This window comes from Lissotriton helveticus, chromosome 8, assembly GCF_964261635.1.
Source record: "Lissotriton helveticus chromosome 8, aLisHel1.1, whole genome shotgun sequence".
Lineage (NCBI taxonomy): Eukaryota > Metazoa > Chordata > Amphibia > Caudata > Salamandridae > Lissotriton > Lissotriton helveticus.
Window position 1 is genome coordinate 143,753,465 of NC_136069.1, and position 23,702 is coordinate 143,777,166.

The window sequence follows — 23,702 nt, forward strand, 5'->3', positions numbered from 1 at the left end:
ACTGAAAAAAACTGATATTTTCTTGTAAAACCAAACGCTAAAGTAACATTATAATTAGATATGGTAATATCTTACTTTTTATTTTTTTTTAAAACCTCAGAAATTCACTGAAAAAACAAAGATTTTAGTGACGTTATAGTTTGATGAAAATATCAGGTAAACCATAACATTTCCACCTAAAAAAACACTAAAATTCACTAGTTACAGTTAACAAAAGTATTTATAACTTGACCCTTTCACCATGGACTGCTTAGGGCCTTACATAGTACATCAATCATGACAGATTCAATTACATATTTTCTCTCAATGTAAGTCAACAATAAGAACACATCTATGCTGTCTGATAACATAACAACATGGGCACAGGCTCCCCATCCGTTCCGAAGTGGCACACTACAAAAATCGGAAAGCCCTGTGCCACCCAGGCACAGAGGCTCAGTCACTTACCATCTTAAAGCTCAGCGGCAGTAAAGGAGCACCATCTAATGAGACAAGACCTGGCAGGCCTCCCGAGGCTGATTGAGAAGGCTAGTGACATTGCTGTTTTTGTCACTCCACAGATGTGAGTCTGATGATTTAGTCAACAGTGGGCAACAGATAAAGTGTTAAAAAGATATATGGGAACTGCAATTCTGAGTGTAATGGGGCAGGGGCAGTGAGTAATGGTGTGGAGGGGGGGTCAAAAATGTGACAAAAAAACAAATATTCTATTACTATTTTGTTAGTCTTCACCTTCAGGTAACTGTACATAGAGAAAGTGTGAAAGAAAAGGCACAGCTGAGAGCTCTGGAGCTGACCCTGAAGACAGTGAGAGTTTCTCACAGTGTCTGTCAGGAGTGATAGGAATGCTCATAAAGGTGCTCATATCATGTTTATCCATTCCTTAGCCTCTCAGCAGAGAAGACTAAGGATTTGTCAGAGATGTGTCAATTGCAATTACCATTTTATGGAAGTGTGTGAAAGAGATGGAAAATGGTTTGTTTATAGGAGAGGAGAGAGAAAGTGGGTGGTTTCTTGGTGAAGTGGGGGGCAACAAGAAAGTACATGCTGAAGGTCATAGTGAAACACGTATCTGCAATGCAATAGGTCTCGCATTTATGCGAGTTTGTACGATTGGCATAGTAAATGAAAATTCCTTTTATTTATGTTTTGGTTTTTAAAACATAAAAAAAGGAATTGTCATTTACAATGCCAATAGCTTAAACTCTCACAAATGTGATACCTATTGCATTCCAAATGCTTGACCCTCCTGTAGTAAGAGAGACTCATTAAAGAAAATACTGCTTACAGATGTACCGTGTAACAACCGAAGTAAAAAGGCCAGTCCTCATGGGAGGTTACAAATGAAGGCAAGGCGGAACTAAGGAGGGACTAACAAGCCTAATAATGAATCAGAAGCCTGGATTTACTAAGGACAATGGCACAAGCCAATGACAATTATGGGCAGAGAGTGGGCGGGGCTTCAAGTACATACTTCAATACAGCATGGCTCACAGAGCAGCGCGTGCTCTTCCCAGGCTTAACCTAAAAAGGGAGGTGACTGTGTATGAGACATGCAGATGGAAGATTTCAGAAAGATGTAGGAACGAAAGGGACGTAAATGCAACGGTGAGGGGCTGCAAAGGAAAATGGTATAAAGGAGGGAACATGAGTGATTGAGACTCTCCGAAGATCAGTAGTACTCCTTCCACAGACCTTAGCAACTCACAGCGTGGTACCCAAATACTGGTCGTTGCTTTGAGTTTTTTAGGAAGAAAATGCAACTTGAAGTGCCATACATGTGGCAGTAGATTGCTATTCATACGCACGCTGGATATATAAAAATTTCACCATCTGAAAATTTGGCAGCTGTGGTCATGGGGACACTGAATAGAAGCCTGTAATGTTTGTGTCCCGGGCAGGCAGATAATGCTCGTGTTCATCTCTGAAAATTATATTTTATTTTCCCTTAACTGTTTCATTCAAGTAAAGGAAGATGTGGGTACACTTGAAAGATTTTGTTTGCATGTATACAAAGCTGGAACTGTTATGTACCCCTAAATGTTGAACCAGAAAAAAATATTCTGAAAATTGTTTCTTTAGCATTACAAATGGTAACAGTACAGAAGTGTCACAAATTGAGTTTCTAAGTTCTTTTTAATGAACACTCCCTAGTGCATGTAAAGCATACTTGCTTTCATTCATCATTGCTCTTACATTTTCATAAGAAGTTACAGAGGGGCATATTATCATGGGGGTTTATCTCTGCTTTTTTGGCTGTAAAAACCAAGAAAGCGGAGATAAAATTATCTCCCTATTACCTAGCTGTCGCTAACACCAGTTAGCGACAGCTAGTAGGAGATAGCGACCATCTTGGGCCCTGCTTTGCATGTCGGTGATATTTATCACGAATGACATGCAAAGTGGGCGTGCCAAGATGTTAGCGACTGGAAACAGTCGCTAACATCGCTATCTCCTATTACCAACTTTTGGAGATATTCGCGCTAAGCGCGAATATCTCCAAAAGCTAACACCTGCCCCTGAGCAGTTCTTAGCCATGTTATCCAATAGTAGGTGGATAACATGGCTAAGAGCATTAGCTCGGTAATGCATGAATATCGCTGACTTTTCAGCGATATTCATGCATTTCGGCCGATTTTTATCGCTTAGGAGATAAACCTTGATAATATCAAGGCTCCTAAGTGATAAAAATCGCTGCAGCTTGGCGATAAAAATATCGCCGCTAAACCAACATAGCGATAATTAGCGCTAGTTGTTGGTAATATGCCCTTAGAGTTACTGTTTTTTGTGTACTTCTTTAAATTATTTTGCATCAAAGGAAGTTTCTATTGGTGGAACACAAACATTCCAATGCAACCAGCCATGGTTATCAACACTATCCTCTAGCAATAATGCAAAAAAAAACAGAACTAACACCTCTTTGATCTATTGCCATTAAAAAACATTAAAAAGGAGATATGTTTTTATTTTCTGACTTTATGGGGAAATGTACTAATTCTTGATGCAACACAGCTTTGCTGCACTATGTTGCATCATAGGGAAAGAGATAAAGAGCAGCATATCTACTAAGAAACTGTGCTATTTTCCTCTTTTCTCGCGCTGTCACACTTTAAGCTGCTATGCACCAGCACACACCCTTGCACCATAGTGTGTTCTTGGAAGCATACATTTTGTACTGATAAGGGATCGTTCAAGTACAAAAGCTATGCTTTAATACTTTCCCAATTTCTCTGTGTGCTGTGCAATGCAGCACATATGCAACGTTTGGAGTACATGGAGAAAGTAAATCATTTCTCCTCCATTACGCCTACCTTGAGGTGGTGTAAGGTTTTTGAGCAAATTCCTGGTCACAGTTGTTAGTAGCTAGGGATTGACATTAAATTCCATGGGTAGATGCATGGTAACGCCCATGTGCCGCTCATGTGTCATTGGTGTCTGAGCATAGAACAGTAGACTGCCTTAAAAACAAGCATTAGCAAAGCTCCCCTGAGGTGGCTGCAGAAATCCTCTTTGAACTTCGCTGGCTTGTCTACAACATCCCAATAGAATCATCCAACCTATCGACTTTGCCAATGCTTGTTACTGTTGTTTGCCTATACTTCGTCTTAAATTGTGCAGGCAAGTAACTGAGCATTTAAGTAACATATTTTCTTATATGGTTCTACATACAGACATATAACTTGGCATTTTAGTAACATGACCTTAACTAACAATTGCAATCGCTTGAATTAACATAGAAAGATAAATGACTTAGTCAATCCACCACGATTTTCATAGACTGATCTCTGCTGCAAGATAATTACCCGACTGAGCTATCTTGCGGGCTACCGAATCTTATCTTAAAGGCCCATTATATTGTGTCTAGTACTCGACTTTGAAATTAGAATGGATTGGGTTGGACAAACACAACCTTCAGACATGCTGAATGTTGAGTTTGGACACTGTCTACTTGCTGTGCTGTCAGCGAATTGCAACATAGATTAGTTTCACTAGAACAGGCTGAGTTGGACAATATTTCACAATGTTCTGATTGGCTCCTCAAACACGACCTATGCCCCTGGATGTCTATTTATGCCTTCTCTGGTGAGCCCTTCGCCTGTGTGCAGCAACCAGACTCCAGAGCTGAGGTAAGGGGTAAATAGTGCTTATTATCCTATATTTATTTGGAAAGGATCTGTACAGGAAAGCATCTAGGCGCTGCTGAACATAACAGAGGACCCTAAAAAAATAATAAGAAGAAAGGGTAAAGGTAAAATGGGAGGGACGTCATCTAGGGTAGAGTGAAGGGATATTTCTTAAATCGCTAGCCCTTGAATAATTTTTCCAGCCTAGCTTCTGTATGGAGTTACACAGAAGGTCATTCCAAGGTCTTGGTTCAGCCACCAAAAAAGCTCTGCTACTGTATGTTTTGTTTTAGGCTTATCTGGGGGAATTGACTTGGAAGAACATAGTAGGATTCTTACTTTGGGCCATTTCAGCTTGGGAGTCCACAACTTGTTCCTAGATTAGTATAAGGTTCAGTGGGAAAGCAACATTGCCTTGAACAAATCTGTGTTCCATGCAGACAGCAACTCTCAGTATAGTATAAAGGGAATGATTGAGTCTCTCCAAGACAACCCTGATAAAAGGCAAGAAGCTGCATTCTGGTCAAACTGAAGGCGATAGAGTATATTGATGAGTAGTTCTTTAATTGACATGACCATATTCTAGATTTGACCCCATAAGGGCATTGCCTGGTACCTGGAATTGTGCTTTGAAAACTGGAGGTACTGTTTTCAATGTTTTACCTGTGAGAAACATGTTACTAAGACTCTGGTCATGTTGGGCTCCAGAGACAGGTTGGTGTCAATAATGATGCCTATATTTTGAACTTTTTTGAATGTGCCTGGAAGGGGGGACTGTACACCTATGCTAGATTGATTGATTGATTATACACTTGTAACATGCATACTGTCACCCTACGGGCATTCTGGCGTAGATGGCATAGAGGGACGGGTCCTGGGTGACCTTTCGCCCTTGGTAACAATACATTTTATTAAGGATAGACTATGGTTGAAGAGGTTTGTGGCTTGGTCGGCGGGTGAGACAGGCAAACGTTGAAATATCAACTGTGTGTCATCAACATAGATTAGAAATTGGACCCCAGCCTGGTGGATCACTATAGCCTATACTTTCATGGATACTTAAAATGGAAAAAGGAGATAGTATGGTGCCCCGGGGGACCGCATACTTATCTTTTCTAGATCTTACTAAGTATGGTGGTAGAGCTACCTTTCCAATCTTTCACTTAAAAGGATTTTAGCCAAATTAGCACAGTGCCTTAGACGCTGCCATCTAGCAATCTTGATCCTAAGATCATGTGCTCAATGGTATCAAAGAAGGCTGAGAAATCAAACAGGATTCAGAACCACCGGTAGGATGATAGCAATAATAGAGACCAATGCACCAATGCAACCATTCATTACCAAACTGCTGAGGTCATTCAGAATTACTGATAGAATGATATTACTACTAGCCTCCTATGGCATCTTGGGCAGAAACTGGTTTGGAAAACATCCAGAAACTTTTGATGATATTTAGTTGCAAAAAGGGTATTTGGAAAAAATATTGAATGGAAAGTATCGAGATGCAGAAATATCGAGTATGTAATATCATGATCCACAAATATTGTGATGCAGGAAGATCGTTCACAAGAATATCGATTTTCTAAGGTAAGTAATATTGATGTCAAACATTTCTATGATGTTAATCTTGTTTACAAAAATGTCTATGTCATTAATATTGATGTTAAAATGTCTATGTTGTTAATAATATGGTTATATAATTACTTTTATGTATTTTAGTATATGTTTCAATTGTATATGTTATAAATTGATTGTATAATTATCAGTAATGTTTTTTAACATAGTTTGGACATTTTTAGTTGGCTTTTAATTTAATTTAGATGTTTATTGCTATTTATAGTGTGGATTTTGTAGCGGTATAGAGTGGGAAGTACTTTAATTATAATTCATTGACAATTTTAGATTCTTATTAATTATTTAATAAATAATTATGTAAATTGAGTAATTAATTTATTTTTGAAGTTATGTTTTAGGTGTGGGTTGTGGGGTTTGTAGGTATGGGAAGTAAGTTAATTGTAATTAATAATTAATGTTTAATTATTAATTATTTCATGCTTCTTAATTATGTAAATGATGTCATTAATTTAGTTTTTAAGTTATGTTTTAAGTGTGGGTTGTGGTGTTTATATGGGTAAGGTTGGGAAGTAAATCAATTATATTAATTAATAATTAATGTAAAATATCATTAAGTATCTATTTGATAATGAATTATGTAAATTGTGTAATTAAGATTTTTTTAATTATGTGTCAGGTGTGGGTTGTGTTTTTTGGGTTACCGGGTGGGAAGTTAATTAAGAAATAATTTATTGATAATTAATTATTATTTTATTATTAATTATTTAATTGATAATTACGTTAATTGTGAATGTATTATATTTGTTACGTTTGTTGAGAAATTTGGTGGAAGCTATTTAAGCAATCATAAATAAAAAAGAATTCATGTATTTAAAAAATATATATATATATTTAATATGTTCATTGTGGTATACTTTGTTTATTTCTGTTTTATTTTAATTCTTGGCTGTTATGTTTGTGGGAATATAGGTGCCTGATTAGGATGTCAGGTGAACCGACAGGCCATCAGTGGTGTTCGGCTCAACTTCCATGCCATTGGTCTGACCACTGGATTTCAATGCAGGCTGTTGGACCGCAGAGGTCGGGGGAAAGACCACTGACTCAGACAGGATCCAAGATCCTGTTGATGCGATGGTCGGAATTGTATCCCTAACAAAGGGCGAGGTCTGCGCAGGCACTGTGGTAAGTATTACAATGCCCCTTTCTGACTGCCTTTTCATGGCAGTCCGACCATCATGAAAAGGCAGCCGGAAAGGGACTCTGGGGGCCCCAAACAGTGCCTCTGTCACCTAGGGGCCCTGAAGGCACATGTAGTGCCCCCCCACATCCATGAACCGTGTGCCACAAAGAGCATGGATATGCACAAAGTGTTTTTTCCACTGCCGCTTGTGCTGCACCCCTTATCCTGGGCTACAGCACAAGCCCCACTAGAAAAAAGCACTTTCCGACTGCCACTGCACTGTCATATTGTGACGCAGCGGCGGCGCAAATACTGCTCCATGGTGCAGGGGTACTTACAAAGTGACGCATCTGGGAGATGCGTCTCATTGTAATGTCCTGCGCCACATGTAGGCGTTCTTGTGCAGGGGGGCGAGGGGGGCGTTCCGGCGCAGGAACGCCTCCTAAAAGTGGCTGAGTGAAATCTACAAGATTTCACTCAGTCACTTTTAGGCCCATGCTGCGTCAAAACCCTGCGCCTGCCTGAAGCAGGCGTAAGGATTGACGCAGCATTAACTAGATAGGGCCACCAGAGCATTGCTGGAGCTGCATCGCGCTTGCAACACAACTCCAGCAATGCGCCACTTTTACGGCACAGATGCGTCACGCATCTGTGCCGTTTTTGCCCCATGGTGCGCCGCATTGTAAATGCGGCGCATCCATGGTGGCGGAGGCATGGCGCACAATAAGTGGCGCATCCCTGCAGGCAGGAATGCGCCACTTATTGTAAATATGCCCCAAAGTCTTTTTCTTGCTATTGGATTTTTGCTCTATATGTAATAATAATAATTATTATAATAATAATAATTATTATAATATTAATGTGATTTGTAAAGCACTTGGGGCCATATGTATCATGCCCAAATGCGTTCGCAAAATGCCGAAATTCGCAGAATTTCGGCGTTTGCGAACGCATTTTCGCAAAATGGTATGTATCACAAATCTGCATGCAAAATAAGGAATCGCAAAATTTGCGATTCCTTATTTTGCGATTGCATTTAAGGAATCGCAAATTTTGCGATTCCTTAAATGCAATGTAAGAAGCCAAAAAAATGTGCTAAATGGCCTTAAGGAATTGCAAATTACCACCAACTTCTAGTTGTGGTAAGTTGCGAATTCCTTGAAAAATGCACATTTTTGCATTTTTCAAAGTGCCATGTGACGCACATACATGACTTTAGGGCATGTATGTGGACCACATTTGCACTTATGCTTATTTCAGAGGTGTAACAGGGTGACCTTTGGACACCCCTGCACCCTTGAAATTATTCTCAATTTGCGATTAGCAAATCGCGAATCGCAAATTGAGAAAATATTCCCTTTCCTTCCTATGGGCCTCCTGGCCCATAGAAATGAATGGGAAAGTATTCCTAAATTGCAAATTAGAAATTTGCGAATTCGCAATTAAGAAATATCAAGAAATTGCTAAAAAATTGCGATTTTCACCACAACGGTGTGTCCCCGCACTGGCCATAGCAGCGTCATATTTAAACTTCAGTTCCAAAGTGTATGTTTTTCTCCAATGTCTTTCTGTTTGGTATACCTCCAACTTTAGCTCTGATAGATCACCAGTGGACATAGATTTTGTTTAACTCTGACTCTCATGGATTTTATAACAGTTTTGAGCCAGAAAAGTTGTGTCTTATTTTTGAGTGAATATGGTGTTAAATGTCTATATTCTTTAATCTGTATGGGGTCTTTTAACTTTGTATTACATTTACTAAAGGCTTGAAGTAAGGTGGTGGTAGTTGCCTCAAGGCAAAATGTTACCCAATGTTTCTCTCACTGACTCTAACCTTCTCCCAGTTGCTTAGCAGAATCTCACACATGGAATTTAAATAGACATCCATATGATCTGTCTATAGGAGAGGAGAGGATAGGAAGCAGTAACTAAAAGGTGTCCTGCAGTAAATGCGGTTTGTTGAAGGTTGAATGCTGCCAGAGCCTGCTGCTTCCATTTTCAGATGCCAAGTACCTGTACAAGTAATAATAAATATCCAGCAGCATATATACATATTTTATTTGTAGGTGAAAACTACTGTTGGGGAGGCTTGACATGATGTTCCCAAATGAAACCCAGTTAGCATTGGAGTTACATGAGTACTAGGCGTTTCTGTCACTGAGTGCCATGTTCTGAGTCAGCCAACCAATTTTGGGGTCCATTACGATGGCGGGCGACCGCAATGGCCAAAGGGGCCGCTCACCGTAAGTGCGGCGGTCATGCCTTACTCTTTAGAATACCCCTGACACACTGGCGGCCACATCCCACATTTCTTACATTGTGGCGGGCGATGCTGTCAGCAGCACCCGCCGCAATGTAAGTAATGCATGTCGTGCATTTGCATGCACAACGTGACAGGCACCGCGCGGTACCTGCCACCTTGTGCATGCAAATGCAGGGGGGTACCACAGGTACCCCCCATGTGCACACTCCACCCACCCCAACACTCTGGGAGCCCGCAGCAGGCCCCCAAAAGCAAAGACCGCATGTATTTCCATGGCGGCAATGCTGCCATGGAATAGCTGATCTCTGCCATCATCCTAATATGCAGACACCGCCACCATATTAAACATGTTTTCCGCCTCGTCTATGAGTCAACCGGCGGACGGTCTTTCCATCCGCTGCGGACCCCCCAGCCATCCTAAAATGGCGGGGGGTCTTTTAGGTATGGATGGCGGGCGCATCTCCCCCGCCGGGCCAGCGATCCGCCCGCCATCCTAATGGGGCCCTAGATGATTACCTTGGATTTCGTGGATTTTCCCTTTTGAACTATCGAGGCAGGATTTACTCACTCTGATTTCTCTCACTCTGCCAGCTTCCCACTTGTTGCAAACATTGGCGTAACAAAAAGTGAGGGGGCCTCCCTGCACGGTACTTAGAGGGTCCCCCTCCGGGCTCAATCAGGAGCTCTCCGGCCACAGTGCAGTGCCGTGCTTCGTGGGCCTGTGTTACACCCTGGTTGCAATTGAGCTCTAAGCTAGTCAACTTGAGGATTAGCACGAATGTCCACAATTAGAGGTTAATTTGCCTTTGTACCTTTTGCCGGGGAAATTGGGTGATTCTTATGGCTCTTGAAATCTCTATGTCAGGACTACGTCCAAAATATCTCCAGGACAGCCTTACTTCATACCTCCATGACAGGAGTCTAAGATCAAAAAGTAAACTTCTGCTACATCCTCGGCGCATTCGTGCATCAAAATATGGAGGCCGGGGCTTTTCCTATGTCGCCCACAAAACTGGAATAGGCTACCCCTGTTTATTCGTACATGTCCCAGTTGCTCTGGTTTTAAAAAACATCTTAAAACTTGGCTGTTCTAACTAGCTGCCCTCATAATACTTTCTCGGCTCCTGCCTGTCAGAGCACCGAGATGTTTCTTCGGGGACGAGTTGTGAACCATACCAATGAGCCAATTAACATAATATAACATGGATCCACCATCTGGCAGGCTCAGTGTGATCCCTTAGGAATCCCTACATTCAGAAGAATGACTGATCGTGGAACCAAGAAATATGACCACACACTATGAGTATCATACTTACTACAAGACTGCTACCATTTCCAGTTTCCGTAGTCCAAAAAAGTCCCAAACAAAATAATCCAAAATATATCAAAGAGAAGTTACAACTCTTCTAGGACGAGCAAAGACGAATTTTACCTGGTAAGTTGAATAATTATAAAGAAATATGGAATTCCACCCGATTCCTTGCCTTCTAAATCATCGTGCTAGAGATTTGATTAGAATAACAGCTAAATAGGAAAAGAAGCAACATTTCACTCTTTCAAAAACAGTCTGATAGAAATTCTAGTAAGGAATACAAATAAAGAGTATTTATGTATCAATAGCACAGAGGTGGCGATTGCACCTCTGCATATTTGGATAATTCCGAATTTGTTTTGAGGTTTTTTTCTTACTACCTTTGGCACTCTTCGACGAATCTGCATGAAACATCCATTAAGTTTCTTCATCAAGCAAGGCGGAAAAGTAAAGGGCAGGAGTTCCATGAGTGACATATGTCATTTTAACTCATGTAAAATGATTTTCTCCTTGTTATAGAAAAGAGCAGGCTACTTTTAGATCTCTGATTGAAGCAATTGGGTCCATTGAACAAACTCACCTGACACCTACTTGTGAGATGCGCTGCCTAGGGAACCAGAGTTTGTCTTGTTGCAGGCCATGAAAGCAAGTGTTCTTCAGCGCAAGAGGTTAAGGGAAGGTCAGGCTGAAGAAGGTATAGGATGTTGTTATGTGTTTGCTCATTAAATACCACAACAGGCAGAAAGTGAAGCTTTCAGTGAAGGCGTATTGGGCGTCGGAATATCTGTTAACATTTAACTGACAGAACTTTCAGTGGAAATGGGAGAGGCTTCAAACTTTAAGGTTCCAGTACCTCTCTTAAATTACCAAATCGCAAAGGAAATATATTCATGTGATCGGAGCATCACTATAGCATTGAGATGATGTTAAACTAGTAGGTATGGAATGTTTAATTAAATAGTTTTCAGGTGTGAATTACCATCGGTGGTAGTAAGTTCAAGTTCAAGTTAAAATTTGTATAGCGCACTACTCACCAAGAGGGTCTCAAGACGCTTGAGGGAGGGGGGGAGCTTTATTTATCAAATATCCAAGTTTTTAGTTGTTTTCTGAAGGAGAGGTGGTTCTGTGTGAGGCGGAGGTGGGTGGGGAGGGAATTCCAGGTCTTGGCCGCTAAGTAGGAGAAGGATCTTCCCCCCATGGTGGTTCTTTGGATGCGTGGAATTGCGGCAAGGGCTTGGTTGGACGATCGAAGTTGGCGGGTGGGGGTGTAGAAAGACAGGCGCGTGTTGAGGTATTCGGGTCCTAGGTCGTAGAGGGCTTTGTGTGCGTGGGTGAGGAGGCGGAACGTTATTCTCTTGTTGACGGGGAGCCAGTGGAGGTCTTTCAGGTGACCGGAAATGTGAGCTTGGTGGGGGATGTCTAGGATGAGTCTGGCTGAGGCGTTTTGGATGCGTTGGAGTTTTTTCTGTAGTTTGGCTGTGGTGCCGGCGTAAAGGGTGTTTCTGTAGTCCAGTCGGCTTGTGACCAGTGCATGGGTGACCGTCTTTCTTGTTTCGGTGTGGATCCAGCGGAAGATTTTTTTGAGCATACGTAGGGTGTTGAAGCATGATGATGAGACGGCGTTGACTTGTCTGGTCATTGATAGGGAGGAGTCCAGGATGAAGCCCAGGTTACGTGCGTGGTTCGTTGGTATGGGTGCGGTTCCCAGGGCCGGTGGCCTCCATGAGTCGTCCCAGGCGGAGGGGGATGATCCTAAGATGAGGACTTCCGTTTTGTCTGAGTTCAGTTTTAAACGGCTGTTCTTCATCCACTCGGCTACTTCTTTCATCCCTTCGTGTAGGTTGGTTTTGGCGGTGTTTGGGTCTTTGGTGAGGGATAGGATCAGCTGAGTGTCGTCTGCGTAAGAGATAATGTTGAGGTTGTGTTGGCGCGTAATGGATGCGAGGGGACTCATGTATACGTTGAAGAGGGTGGGACTGAGTGAAGAACCTTGGGGTACGCCGCAGATGATTTCGGAGGCCTCTGATCTAAAAGGGGGGAGGCGGACTATCTGGGTTCTTCCGGAGAGGAACAAGATTATCCAGTCCAAGGCTTTTCCTTGTATTCCGACGTTGCTGAGACGTTGTATAAGGGTGCTATGACAGACTGTGTCGAAGGCTGCGGAGAGGTCAAGTAGGATGAGGGCAGAAGTTTCTCCGTTGTCCAGAAGAGTTCGAATGTCGTCTGTTGCTGCGATGAGGGCGGTCTCGGTGCTGTGTTTGGCTCGGAAGCCGGATTGTGAAGGGTCGAGGGATTTGTTGGATTCGAGGAAGGCGGCGAGTTGACTGTTGACGGCTTTCTCAGTGACTTTGGCGGGGCGAAATGGGGCGGTAGTTCTTAAGTTCGGTGGGGTCTGCTGTAGGTTTCTTCAGGAGGGCGCTGAGTTTGGCGTGTTTCCAGCTTTCCGGGAAGGTGGCGGAGTCGAGGGAGCAGTTGATGACATCTCGGAGATGGGGTGCGATGATGGAGTCTGCTTTGTTGAAAATGTGGTGGGGACAAGGGTCGGTTGGCGATCCTGAGTGGATGGTGTTCATAAGGCGGGTGGTGTCTTCAGTGGTGATTGGGTTCCAGGCGCAAAGGTTGTTGGAGGGCGCTTTTAGTTCGGAGGTGGATGGGGTGGGCTGGTCTCCAAAGCTGTTATGAATGTCAACGATTTTGTTGTGGAAGAACGAGGCTAGAGAGTCGCAGAGGTCTTGGGTGGGAGTGATGTCGTTGGTGCTGGCGGTGGGGTTGGTAAGCTCTTTGACGATGTTGAATAGTTCTTTGCTGTTGTGGGCGTTGTTGTCGAGTCGATCCTTGAATGCTGATTTCTTGGTGGATCGGATCAGTTGGTGGTGTTTGCGGGTGGCGTTCTTGAGGGTGGTCAGGTTGTCAGTGGTTGGGTTTTTTCGCCAGGCTTTCTCGAGTGTGCGACAGAACTTCTTGGATTTCTTAAGGTCATCATTGAACCATGGGGATTTTTTGCTGCCTTGCTTGATTTGATGGTTTTTCAAGGGTGCTAATTCGTCAGCGCTGTGGGTGATCCATTGTGTGAGGTTGGTGGCTGCTTTGTTTGCGTTCGATGATTTGGCAGGAGGGTTTTGGTGAAGCGATGTGAAGAGCTGGTCGGTTGTAATTGTATTCCAGTTTCTCCGGGGAATTGGTTGTGGGTGGTTGTGGGTCGTGGTCTTTTTGTAGTTGAAGTGCACGCAGCTGTGGTCCGTCCAATGGAGAGCTGTGGTGTGATTAAAGGAGATGTGCTTGCTGGAGGTGAAGATTGGGTCGAGCGTGTGCCCGGCAAAGTGGGTGGGGGTGTCAACAAGTTGTTTGAGTCCGAGATTGGCGAGGTTGTCTAAAAGGGTGGTGGTGTTGTTGTCGTTGATCTTTTCCAGGTGGAAGTTTAGGTCTCCCAGTAGAATGTAGTCCTCGGAGGGGAGGGCGTGTGGGCTGATAAAGTCGGTGATGTCTTCGCTGAATTGTGTGCGGGGTCCTGGTGGTCTGTAGATGAGGGTGCCTCTGAGTGTGGTCTTGGGGTCGGTGTGGATCTGGAAGTGAAGGTGTTCGGCGGCTGCGAAGTTATCGTCGGAACTGGTCGTGATGCGGATGGTGTTCTTATGAACGATGGCGATTCCTCCTCCTGTTTGGTTGATGCGGTCCTTTCGGATGATCTTGTAGTCGTCCGGGAAGGCTATGGCGATGTCGGGCGCTGATGAGGTGTTCATCCAGGTTTCTGTAAGAAAGGCGACGTCCGGCGATGTGGTGTCGAGTAGGTTCCAAAGTTCAATGGCGTGTCTGTGGACCGAGCGGGTGTTGAGTAGGATGCACTTCAGGTGGTTAGTGTCGGATCTCTGTTTGGAGTATGTGGATTTGGTGTGGGTCCTTATGCTGTCGTACTTGCAGCAGTGGCAGGTGAAGGATCCATGGGTGTGTCCTGGGGCGGCTTGGTAGCAGTTTGGGAGTCGGCCGGGGTTGAGTGCTAAGAGGGTAGAGGCGTCGTACGTTACGCGGGTGGGGAGGATTTTGCGGGGGCCAGGGGGTCTGGCGCTGGGCGCGGTCCAGGTGCGGACAGGCGTAGACGGGCTTACCTTTGGCGCACCTTCGGCGCGCATGGGGCGCTTCGGCTGCGCGTCTGTTGCTCTGACATATGTGGATGGTGGAGGGGGGCGGGGTGAGGGAGGAGCAGCTGGGAGGCGGGAGCGGGGTAGAGAGACGGGCTATGAGGCACAACACCAACAAAATGGGAGCAAAAAAAGAAAGCGAAACAGGGCGAGACTGGGGCACAATCTGTGGTGACTCCTAGATATGGGCAGAGGCGCAATCGGGCACAAATAACTTTAAAAGCAATGCGAGCAGTGTAATAACATGTAGGTTCGTGCTACCAGGCAGCTACAAATGACAATGCAAGCAATACAAATGACAATGAGAGCAATGCAAAGGCACTATAGTGCTACGAAATCACAAACAATAACAGTGAAATAGCGCAAATGATAATGGCAGCAAAGCGAGCGAAGCGCAGATCAACTATCAGCAGCGGTGATCAGGATGTGCTTGAAAGCGCTACGATACCAAAAGCCTTGGGAGCGAGGGGAGCGACCGCTTCTGAGCGAGTCAGGAGGGTCACAGCGCAGGAATAGACGGGACGGTCTACAGCTATCTGTGGGAGGGAGGAGCAGCTGGGAGGCGGGAGCGGGGTGGAGAGACGGGCTATGAGGCACAACAACAACAAAATGGCGGCAAAAAAGAAAGCGAAACAGGGCGAGACTGGGGCACAATCTGTGGTGACTCCTAGATATGGGCAGAGGCGCAATCGGGCACAAATAACTTTAAAAGCAATGCGAGCAGTGTCATAACATGTAGGTTCGCGCTACCAGGCAGCTACAAATGACAATGCGAGCAATACAAATGACAATGAGAGCAATGCAAAGGCACTATAGTGCTACGAAATCACAAACAATAACAGTGAAATAGAGCAAATGATAATGGCAGCAAAGCGAGCGAAGCGCAGATCAACTATCAGCAGCGGTGATCAGGATGAGCTTGAAAGCGCTACGATACCAAAAGCCTTGGGAGTGAGGGGAGCGACCGCTTCTGAGCGAGTCAGGAGGGTAATGCATACTTTCATCATGAGGCAAAGAAACAAAGAACAGTTCTTTAGAGGTCATCCAGGGGCGGCTCTAGGCTCATGGAGGCCCTGGGCAGGGAGCGTAGGTAGGGAGCCCCGGAAGAGGGGGTCCGGGCGGGTTGGAGCGCGGAGGCCAGTGAAGAGGGGGGGTCATGGTGTTTGGAAGTGGAACAGAGCCGGAGGCCGCCAAATCCCTGCCAGGGACCGCCATGCAAATATGAATCCATCCTCAGAGGATTATTATATTAAGGATATATATTGGCGTGGTGGCCCCTGGGGTTTGGTGGCCCTGTGCAGGTGCACAGCTTGCACATGCCTAAGGCCGCCCCTGGGTCATACTCAACTGAAACCAGAAATTGCCTTGAACGTAGACAGGAATCCTTTCACAGGGATTGCAACATACACGTTTTGAAAATGCTATAAAGGGTCAAACAAGCATGTCCAGGACAGTAATGGAGGAATGGTAACACCGATTTTTATTTTTAAAGCTGTGTACTTTTACGCTTTCTCCACAAGATGGCAGGATTTCATTATAAATATCATCTATTTATGCGAGCTCAACAAACAGGGTTGGAATTCTTGTAGCTAACAAAAAAAAAACCACTCAAAGCGACAACAGCTTTAATGCTTTACTGACAGACTTCAGAGCGAATCCTTAAAACCAAAGTTCGGAGGAATCGAATTTTCACTAATTTTTTTGCATCACACACACTGAAATGAACGTGTTCCAATTTCTGTGTTCATAACATTGGGAACTAGCGCTCGCAGTAGGGGGAGGGGAGAGAGAAGGGGGCCTGCGCGATTCACTCGCGGGAGGGAGCGGCTGGCCCGGCGATAATTGCTGCCATATGCCAGCCGCTCGCTCCCGAGAGCAGATTGCCAAACGTGCACGGGTTGCAATAGAAAGCAATGCAACGCGTGCACGTTTGTGGGGAGAAAAGCTAATTGAGTACATGAGGTTCCCTCCTATGCAACGCATGCGCGTTGCGTAGGACGAGACCTAAAAACATCTGAGTGGACTTACACCAAACTTGACATGTAACTAGAACTTTACTCAAGGAAGTGAAGAGAAATTATTGTTTAAAAAATGTTCAGGCTTGGAAATAAATGGGCGTCGTCCATTGCAAATTCAAGAATTAGGCTGTGGGTGCAAATGCATTGCGCTCTAATTGGTAGTCCATCAGAGAAAAATTACTGTTGCAGCTGCCATTAACCAACAAAGTGTATTGCTGAAGGCCATGAAGGGGATGGCCACCCGGGTGACTGCAGGATGGGGCCCTGTGTCAAACCCCTGTAACTTAACTCGCTCTTTCCTTGTTGTATATTACAGACTTGCCGTCTGCAGAGCTCCAACAACACCTAACCCACTCTCTCTTTGTTTTACGTTACTGTCACAATTGCTAAAGTCACCTATGCGAGCGCCCCTAACTTGTACTCTCTTTTGTTTTTGTTTTTTATTACAGTTAAATTACAATATAGTCGTGAGCGCCCTCATCCGGCCAGTGATTGAACTATGTATTCCAGGACTTTGGCTGTGGCTCTGGTCCTGATTCTTGGGACAACGCTCTCAGGTGAGTTTCGAAAACATGTTCCAAATTACTGATGGAGGCACAGAAGCCTGGAATTGGCCAAACACTACGAATTCGGAGACAACCCAATAAATAAGTACTAATGTCCTGGTTTGCTAAAGGTTATTCCTGACTTAATGTGCTAAACCAGGAAAAAACTTCAGCCATTAGTCTTAAGAGCCTCTGTTGTCTGGAAAGGGAGGCCTGTGTGGTGACGAGTTTTGTCCTGCCTTCAAATGGTCTTAAGACTGCTTCTCCAGGCCTAAGACCGTCTTAATCTGACATTTGAGGCAGAAGAAGGTTTAAAGATTGTCTTCATGTAGGAAGACGTTTTGGTGCATTAATCCTGAATAGTTGTATGACATATTGTCAGTAACAAAATATTTTGGTACAACTATGTCTTTGTTAAAATAGGGGGCAAGGTTTTGGCGCTGCCCCATGTTTATGTGATATTTTAAATCTGGGACTGCACCAAAGTCCTTGGGTGTTGTGGGGGAACACCCACCACAACGCCCATGGAACCCCTCTTTGATGCAGAGTAAAGGAAGGCATTGACTTGCGCTGCTTTGCTTACTCCATATCTACGATGACACGAAAAGTGTGGGTAAGCCCAGTGTGCTGCCGGAACATCAAAAAAAGTGACGTTCCAGCAGTGCGCTGGTTGTAAGCCCCAGAGTGTGCAGCTTTTGTAAAGATGTTAGGGTAGAAAGACAGTTGCACATCTTTATTTTAAACAATAAGAAGTGACCAAGGGCCTCATGTACAACAGGTTTTATGCGTTCACAAACCCTTTAATTTGGTAAATTAGAGGGTTTGTGAACCCTAAAATCCTTTTTCAAATGTACTAAACCCATTTACAATTTGGAAAAGGTTTTCTGAATTGCTAAATGGGTTTTGGAAGCCATACTGAATAAGGCGTGTCTAAGACGTCCCTTCCGAAGACCGATTTCCTATGATCGCAAAACAATTAAGGGCCTAATTTATGAGGAATTGGAGTAGGGCAGCGCCGCAAGACTTCTTGCTGAGCTGCACTATGCCAATGTGAAAGGGTAGGAATGCACCCTATTTCTGAAATACGGTAGATTCCTGTCATTTCTACCTGTGCTGGTGCACAATTTGCTGCCTAGCGCAAACGTAGGCAGTCTTGCACCATGGTGCCTCTTTTGCAGGCAGGATTGTTTTGTGCAGGAACAGGCATTTTCCTCTTGCTATGTGTGCTGTAGAATGCAGCACTCATGGAAAGAGGAAAATACTAGGAAAAATAAAAATATTTCCCTTTGTTACGCGCTGCCCCATGTTTACGTGATTAAGTAAATCTGGGGCAGCGTGTGAAAACCCAGTACAACGCCCACGGAACGCCTCACTGATGCAGAGTAGTTATATGGACAGTTTTTTATTTCAGTTTCAAAATTTGAACAGTTGTTTTAGTAAGTTAAATATTGTTTCATTTCAAGAGTCTATGTTTGTAATTGAAGCAGAAAAGGATTATTTATCAACAGAAGTGATAATTACGAAACTTCACTAAAAACTTCATATGGTTGGTATTTCATCCTTGCTATAGTAGGAAAACATAACAGTAATACGTGTTTATTAATAATGCTGGATTACTTAATTGTACTCTTCGCTAACCTTATTTCTAGGCCACCCATCCCTTTAGCAATGAGGTGAACCGTCACTCAGCTGTATCTGCTGTTTTTGCCTGTACATATGTTCGCATGTGTTTGTGAAAAATTGCAGAGGCTTTAATCAGAAAGGGATTTGAGAACTTCGGGGCATATTATCAAGGACCGGTGTTAAAATTATTGCAGTTTTATCGGCAGGAAACTGCCGATAAAACGGCGATAATGGGCTTGATAATACACCCTTTTTAATTCCCATAGAAGCCCATGTTCTGATGTTAACATGGGCTTCTATGGGAATTAACAAGGGCGTATTATCAAGCCCATTATCGCGGTTTTTATCGGCAGTTTCCTGCCGATAAAACGGCAATAATTTTAACACTGCTCCTTGATAATATGCCCTTCCTGTTTCTCCCCTCTTCAGTTCCTGATAGATAAGCATGATGTAATTCCATCTCTGATCGAATGGGAGACCCACTGCGATCCAGGGAGGTGAGGGAATCAGTGCGTAATCTGTAAAAAACATAAGGGCCACATGTATGAAACAATGTTGCATTCGCAAACAGTTCAAATCGCAACATTCTGCTGTTTGCAAATGTAAAATAGCCTTTCATAACATATGAAAGGCTTTGTAGTTGCACTTTTAGGTAATCACAAAAATTGCAATTACCCAAAATTGCACCTACAAATAGGAAGCGCAAATTGCGATTCCCTTAGCACATGTGCCAAGTATTTTCTAAATGTAATCACGTGTTTATGAAATACTTTTACCATCGACTCGATGGTAACCATGTGCAATTTTAACAAATGCACCCAAAAAGTATTTTTTAAGAGCCATGTAACGCACACATGCGCTAGGGCATGTCTGTGCTTTATATGTGCACATTTGTTTTTTGGAGTGCTGCAGGGGGGCCTAGGTCCCTGGGCACCCTTGGGTTTGCATTACTTAATTTGCTTAGTAACACATAGGCAATCGCAAATTTGGTATTGCAAAACCATTCGCACCTATGGGCCTTTAGGCGCATATGAATGAATGGAGTAGTATTACCTAAAAGCGATTACCTAATTGCGATTGCGAAACTTAAAGAATCGCTATTCGGTGATCACTACCTTCTTACATACCATTTTGTATTCCTTAAATAGCAATTTCTTAAAATTCGCTATTTAGGGAATGTAGCCCTAAGTGCTGGGGTCCAACGTTTTGCTCATAAGCCTGAAGCAAGTGCTTTGAAGGTCAGGGTGACGAATACCAAGGTTGCATCCTCATGATTGCATGCCATGCTTCTTTCATCCAGCACCAGACACTCCCCGCCACTTTATCTGACTGTTTCAAGTCCTTGTTCATCACTAATTTCTTTCTTTGTCACTGTTTTACTGTCTGTTTCTCCCTCCTCCTCCTATTCCTCTCTTATGTTTTCTCTCTCTTTCTCTCTGTAAAAGTCTGGGTAGAAAAAATAAGTGCCGGTCCCATAAAAGGATTGCTGGTGAGCCTCACCTGCAACCACCGGCTCAAATTAAGCATTGGTGGAGGTTTAATGGCTGGGAGATAAAACAGTAGTGTTATCAGCTAAGATTACAGGTGAGCAATCCAGCCATTACATCAATGTCCTTCATTTCACCAATCTTTACCCAGTGCGGAAATGGCAAGATGTTTTATGCCACAATTTTCAAGAGTGGTGGTCGTGACCTAACCTCTGTGTATCTGTATGCAGATAGACCAAACCACCAGATGGGCTGCAAACCAATGCAAAATGTTGAATACACATTATGAAAATTCCAAAAGTGAGAAACTAAAACTGGCTATCTAGAGTCAGGGCAATATATTACAATTTAGTAGGAAATTCAGAACCTGTAACCCATACTGGAATGTAAATTTACAAGCAAAGGTCGATATTGCAACTCTGCACATCTCTAGTAAGGCAAGCTGCAATGCTCCCAAAGAAACAGAAATATCTCTCAGCATCACCCCTTCATTTCTAGCAGTAATTCTACGTTTGAATAATAATAATTTCAGCAACATGCGATCAAAGTTTAGAATTAGGGAGACACTGCCAAGACCTCAGGGTTGAGAATTGCTTGCGCTTCTCAGTTGGGACTGATGCCTCAGCTTGGCCTTGCCAAAAATTCCCAAGCAACAGACATGATCCTCAGCAGACCCACAGGTAGATAAGAGTATATTTATTTTCAGGGTGGCAGGCTAGAAGGTGTCCGTTTTCAGTGGCCGCCCTCCTCGGAAATATTCACCTAGCTCGGTCATTTTATTTTTTTAAGTTAGAGATATTTTATTTGATTTTGAAAGCGAAATCAGGAAACATGTCTTTTCAAAAATTACAGCAACAGGGTAAATTGATAGATTTGCACATTTCTAAAATAGTAGTAAAAAATAATTAATGTAAAACCCTTTTCTGAAACCTCACTTAAAACTGTCAAAGATGTCAGGTTTTTACCTAGTCTGTGCCAGATCCAAGGGAAGTGATACACTTTTTCTATCTCCACCAAATACAGTAGAGTATGAGAGCTGGTGGTTGAAAAAGGGATCGGAGAATTAGATTATAGCAAAAGAAGGGACACAGTAAGAAGTGTAATCGTTGCAACAAGTGTGGCCACTTCCAAAGTGACGTGACATGATGGTAAGCACATATCCTGACAAAAAAGAGAACCAGCTAGTAGTGAAACACTGTGTCAACAAACAAACACACAAACACACACACACACACACACACATACACACACACACACACACACACACACACACACACACACACACACACTCTCTCTCTCTCTCTCTCTCTCTCTCTCTCTCTCTCTCTCTCTCAATTTAGAGCTTTCACTTTCAGAATTTTTGAAATACAGAGCCTGCCTGGGACCTGGCTATTTGTTTACTCTTTTGGAGCAAATGAGTAAGGGGTAAAATGTAACAGAATGGGAGAAGATGCTAAGGTTCAGACTGAAAAAAAAGCAAAGGAGGCAAGGGAAGAGGCAAGGAAAGGAACCAGAAATACGTGTGTTTGTAGAGAAGTAAGAAGATAAGGAAGAGTTGTAGACAGAAGTGAGGGAAGAGAGTGACAGAAAGAGAGAGAGAGAGAGAGAGAGGGGAATAGGATTGGGTAGAGGTCATGAATCAAACGAAAGAGATGAGAAAGGGATGGCAAGAGGGAGGAGAGAAGGAAAGACAGGTATAATGGGGAACTCGAAGACTGGTGAGCAGGCCTGTAGCCATCATTATTGCTTATAGACAAAAAGATCCACCCATGAGGGATTGCGATGGAGGACAATGGTCATGTGTGTTTCCTACATTGGTTGGAAGGACATTGTGTTTCTTAAATACCCCTCACACACCAAAAGGGCCCTTGGTGTCGCGCTTCATTATAGGGGTCTTCGCGTCCCTCTACGGAATGCGGCGTGCTACTACCAGCGATGATGCGGGGGCACTGATGTTATTTCCCACTATGTGTGGTGTGAGAGAGAGTGAGTGGTAGGGTCAGGAGTGAGTGATTAGTGAATGTTAAAAATATCTAGCTCCTGTGGAGTAGTAGACTTTAATATTCCTTGGTGCCGGTACTATTAAAAGTGTGAGGCGGAGGTATGTTGTGTTACTGTACAAGACCTCCTGTCTGTGTCAACAGGTTTCGAAGCGTGCTTCTTCTTTTTCAGGACGGGTACACAGATCCTACCCTTACTCACATGAAATGTGTTACAATGTCACCAATGGTTATGTGCTAAATATCAACAATTTGTGAATGCTACACATGCGACACAATGGTCTCACCAACACTACATCATGAGATCATCTGGTATTTCTGGATTTGAACATATATCCGGACAGGGGTACACTGAAGACCACCACACATTTTAAACCTACTGCGAAGAACTGTCTGTTATTGTCCGACAGTTTTCACCCACGTCACCTACGTGATAACCTCCCATGCGGGCAGTTCGTCCGAATACAGAGGAATTGTACAGAACTTACAGACTACAAAACACAAGCTTCCGATCTAAAGACAAAACTCTTGAACCGGAAATATCCCACCAAAATCATTGACAGAGCAATGAAGAGGGCCCAAAATAATAACAGAGAGGCACTTTTGGAAGACAAGGTACACAAGGATAAAGAGGCCAGACCGGTCTGTGTGTCAACCTACAACACTCATTCCAATAAAATATCAAAAATTGTGAATAAACCCTGGAGGATCCTCAACTGTGGGAAACTGAATCTAGAAAAAATCCTATTTGCACATAAAGAGGGAGAAACCTGAAGGACATGCTTGTCCACACATGACCACGCACCGTTGGAGAAACCCACCTTCCCTTCAACGCATCCAAGGCCACCACCCATGTGGCAACTGTAGCACTTACCATCTTACCAAAAAGAGCAGACGGATCAGGTTTAAAAATAGCAGCGAATGGGAACAAAGGAAATTTACAAACTGTAATAACCGGAGCATCATGATCACATGTCCCGGCAGATTAGAGTATATCAGAATGACATCAAGACCGGTTAAAATCTGCATAGGGTAACATAAAAGCAATGTCAGATGTAAGAAAAGCACAACTAAAATGGCGACATACTACCTGTCTGAAGCACTTACAGTGGACAACCTACAATGGACAGTCATTGAGCAAATACAATTTGAAAGCGGCCTACTAGAGAAAGAACAATGGAGGGTGTTCCGCCTGGGCACCCATGTTGAGGGCCTCAATGATGACATACCAAGAAGCCAATTTTCGTAAATAGAAATAAGTATCTGATGCAAACTCATGACACATACTTATGAAGTGTTCCACTTGAACAATCTACTTGAACCAACTCGCAATTGTTGACCAACCTGATTTTGGAACATGTAAGAGCACCACTCAGCAGAGAAAACACAGGCCACTACCAGTAGGGACTGCCGTCAACTTTATAATGGTTGTTTAACTC

General features: G+C 43.5%; 1 protein-coding gene across 1 annotated transcript in view; it reads left to right on the plus strand.

Moving 5' to 3' along the window:
- The first annotated feature begins 4,041 nt into the window (after positions 1 to 4,041).
- LOC144772434 (apovitellenin-1-like) overlaps positions 4,042 to 23,702 on the plus strand; it is a 39,765-nt gene continuing 20,104 nt past the window's right edge. Inside the window, exons 1-2 of the mRNA XM_078656753.1 lie at positions 4,042 to 4,127; positions 17,058 to 17,165. Coding sequence (XP_078512879.1) covers positions 17,108 to 17,165 — 58 coding nt within the window. The 5' untranslated portion in view covers positions 4,042 to 4,127; positions 17,058 to 17,107. The remainder of the gene's footprint in view (positions 4,128 to 17,057; positions 17,166 to 23,702) is intronic.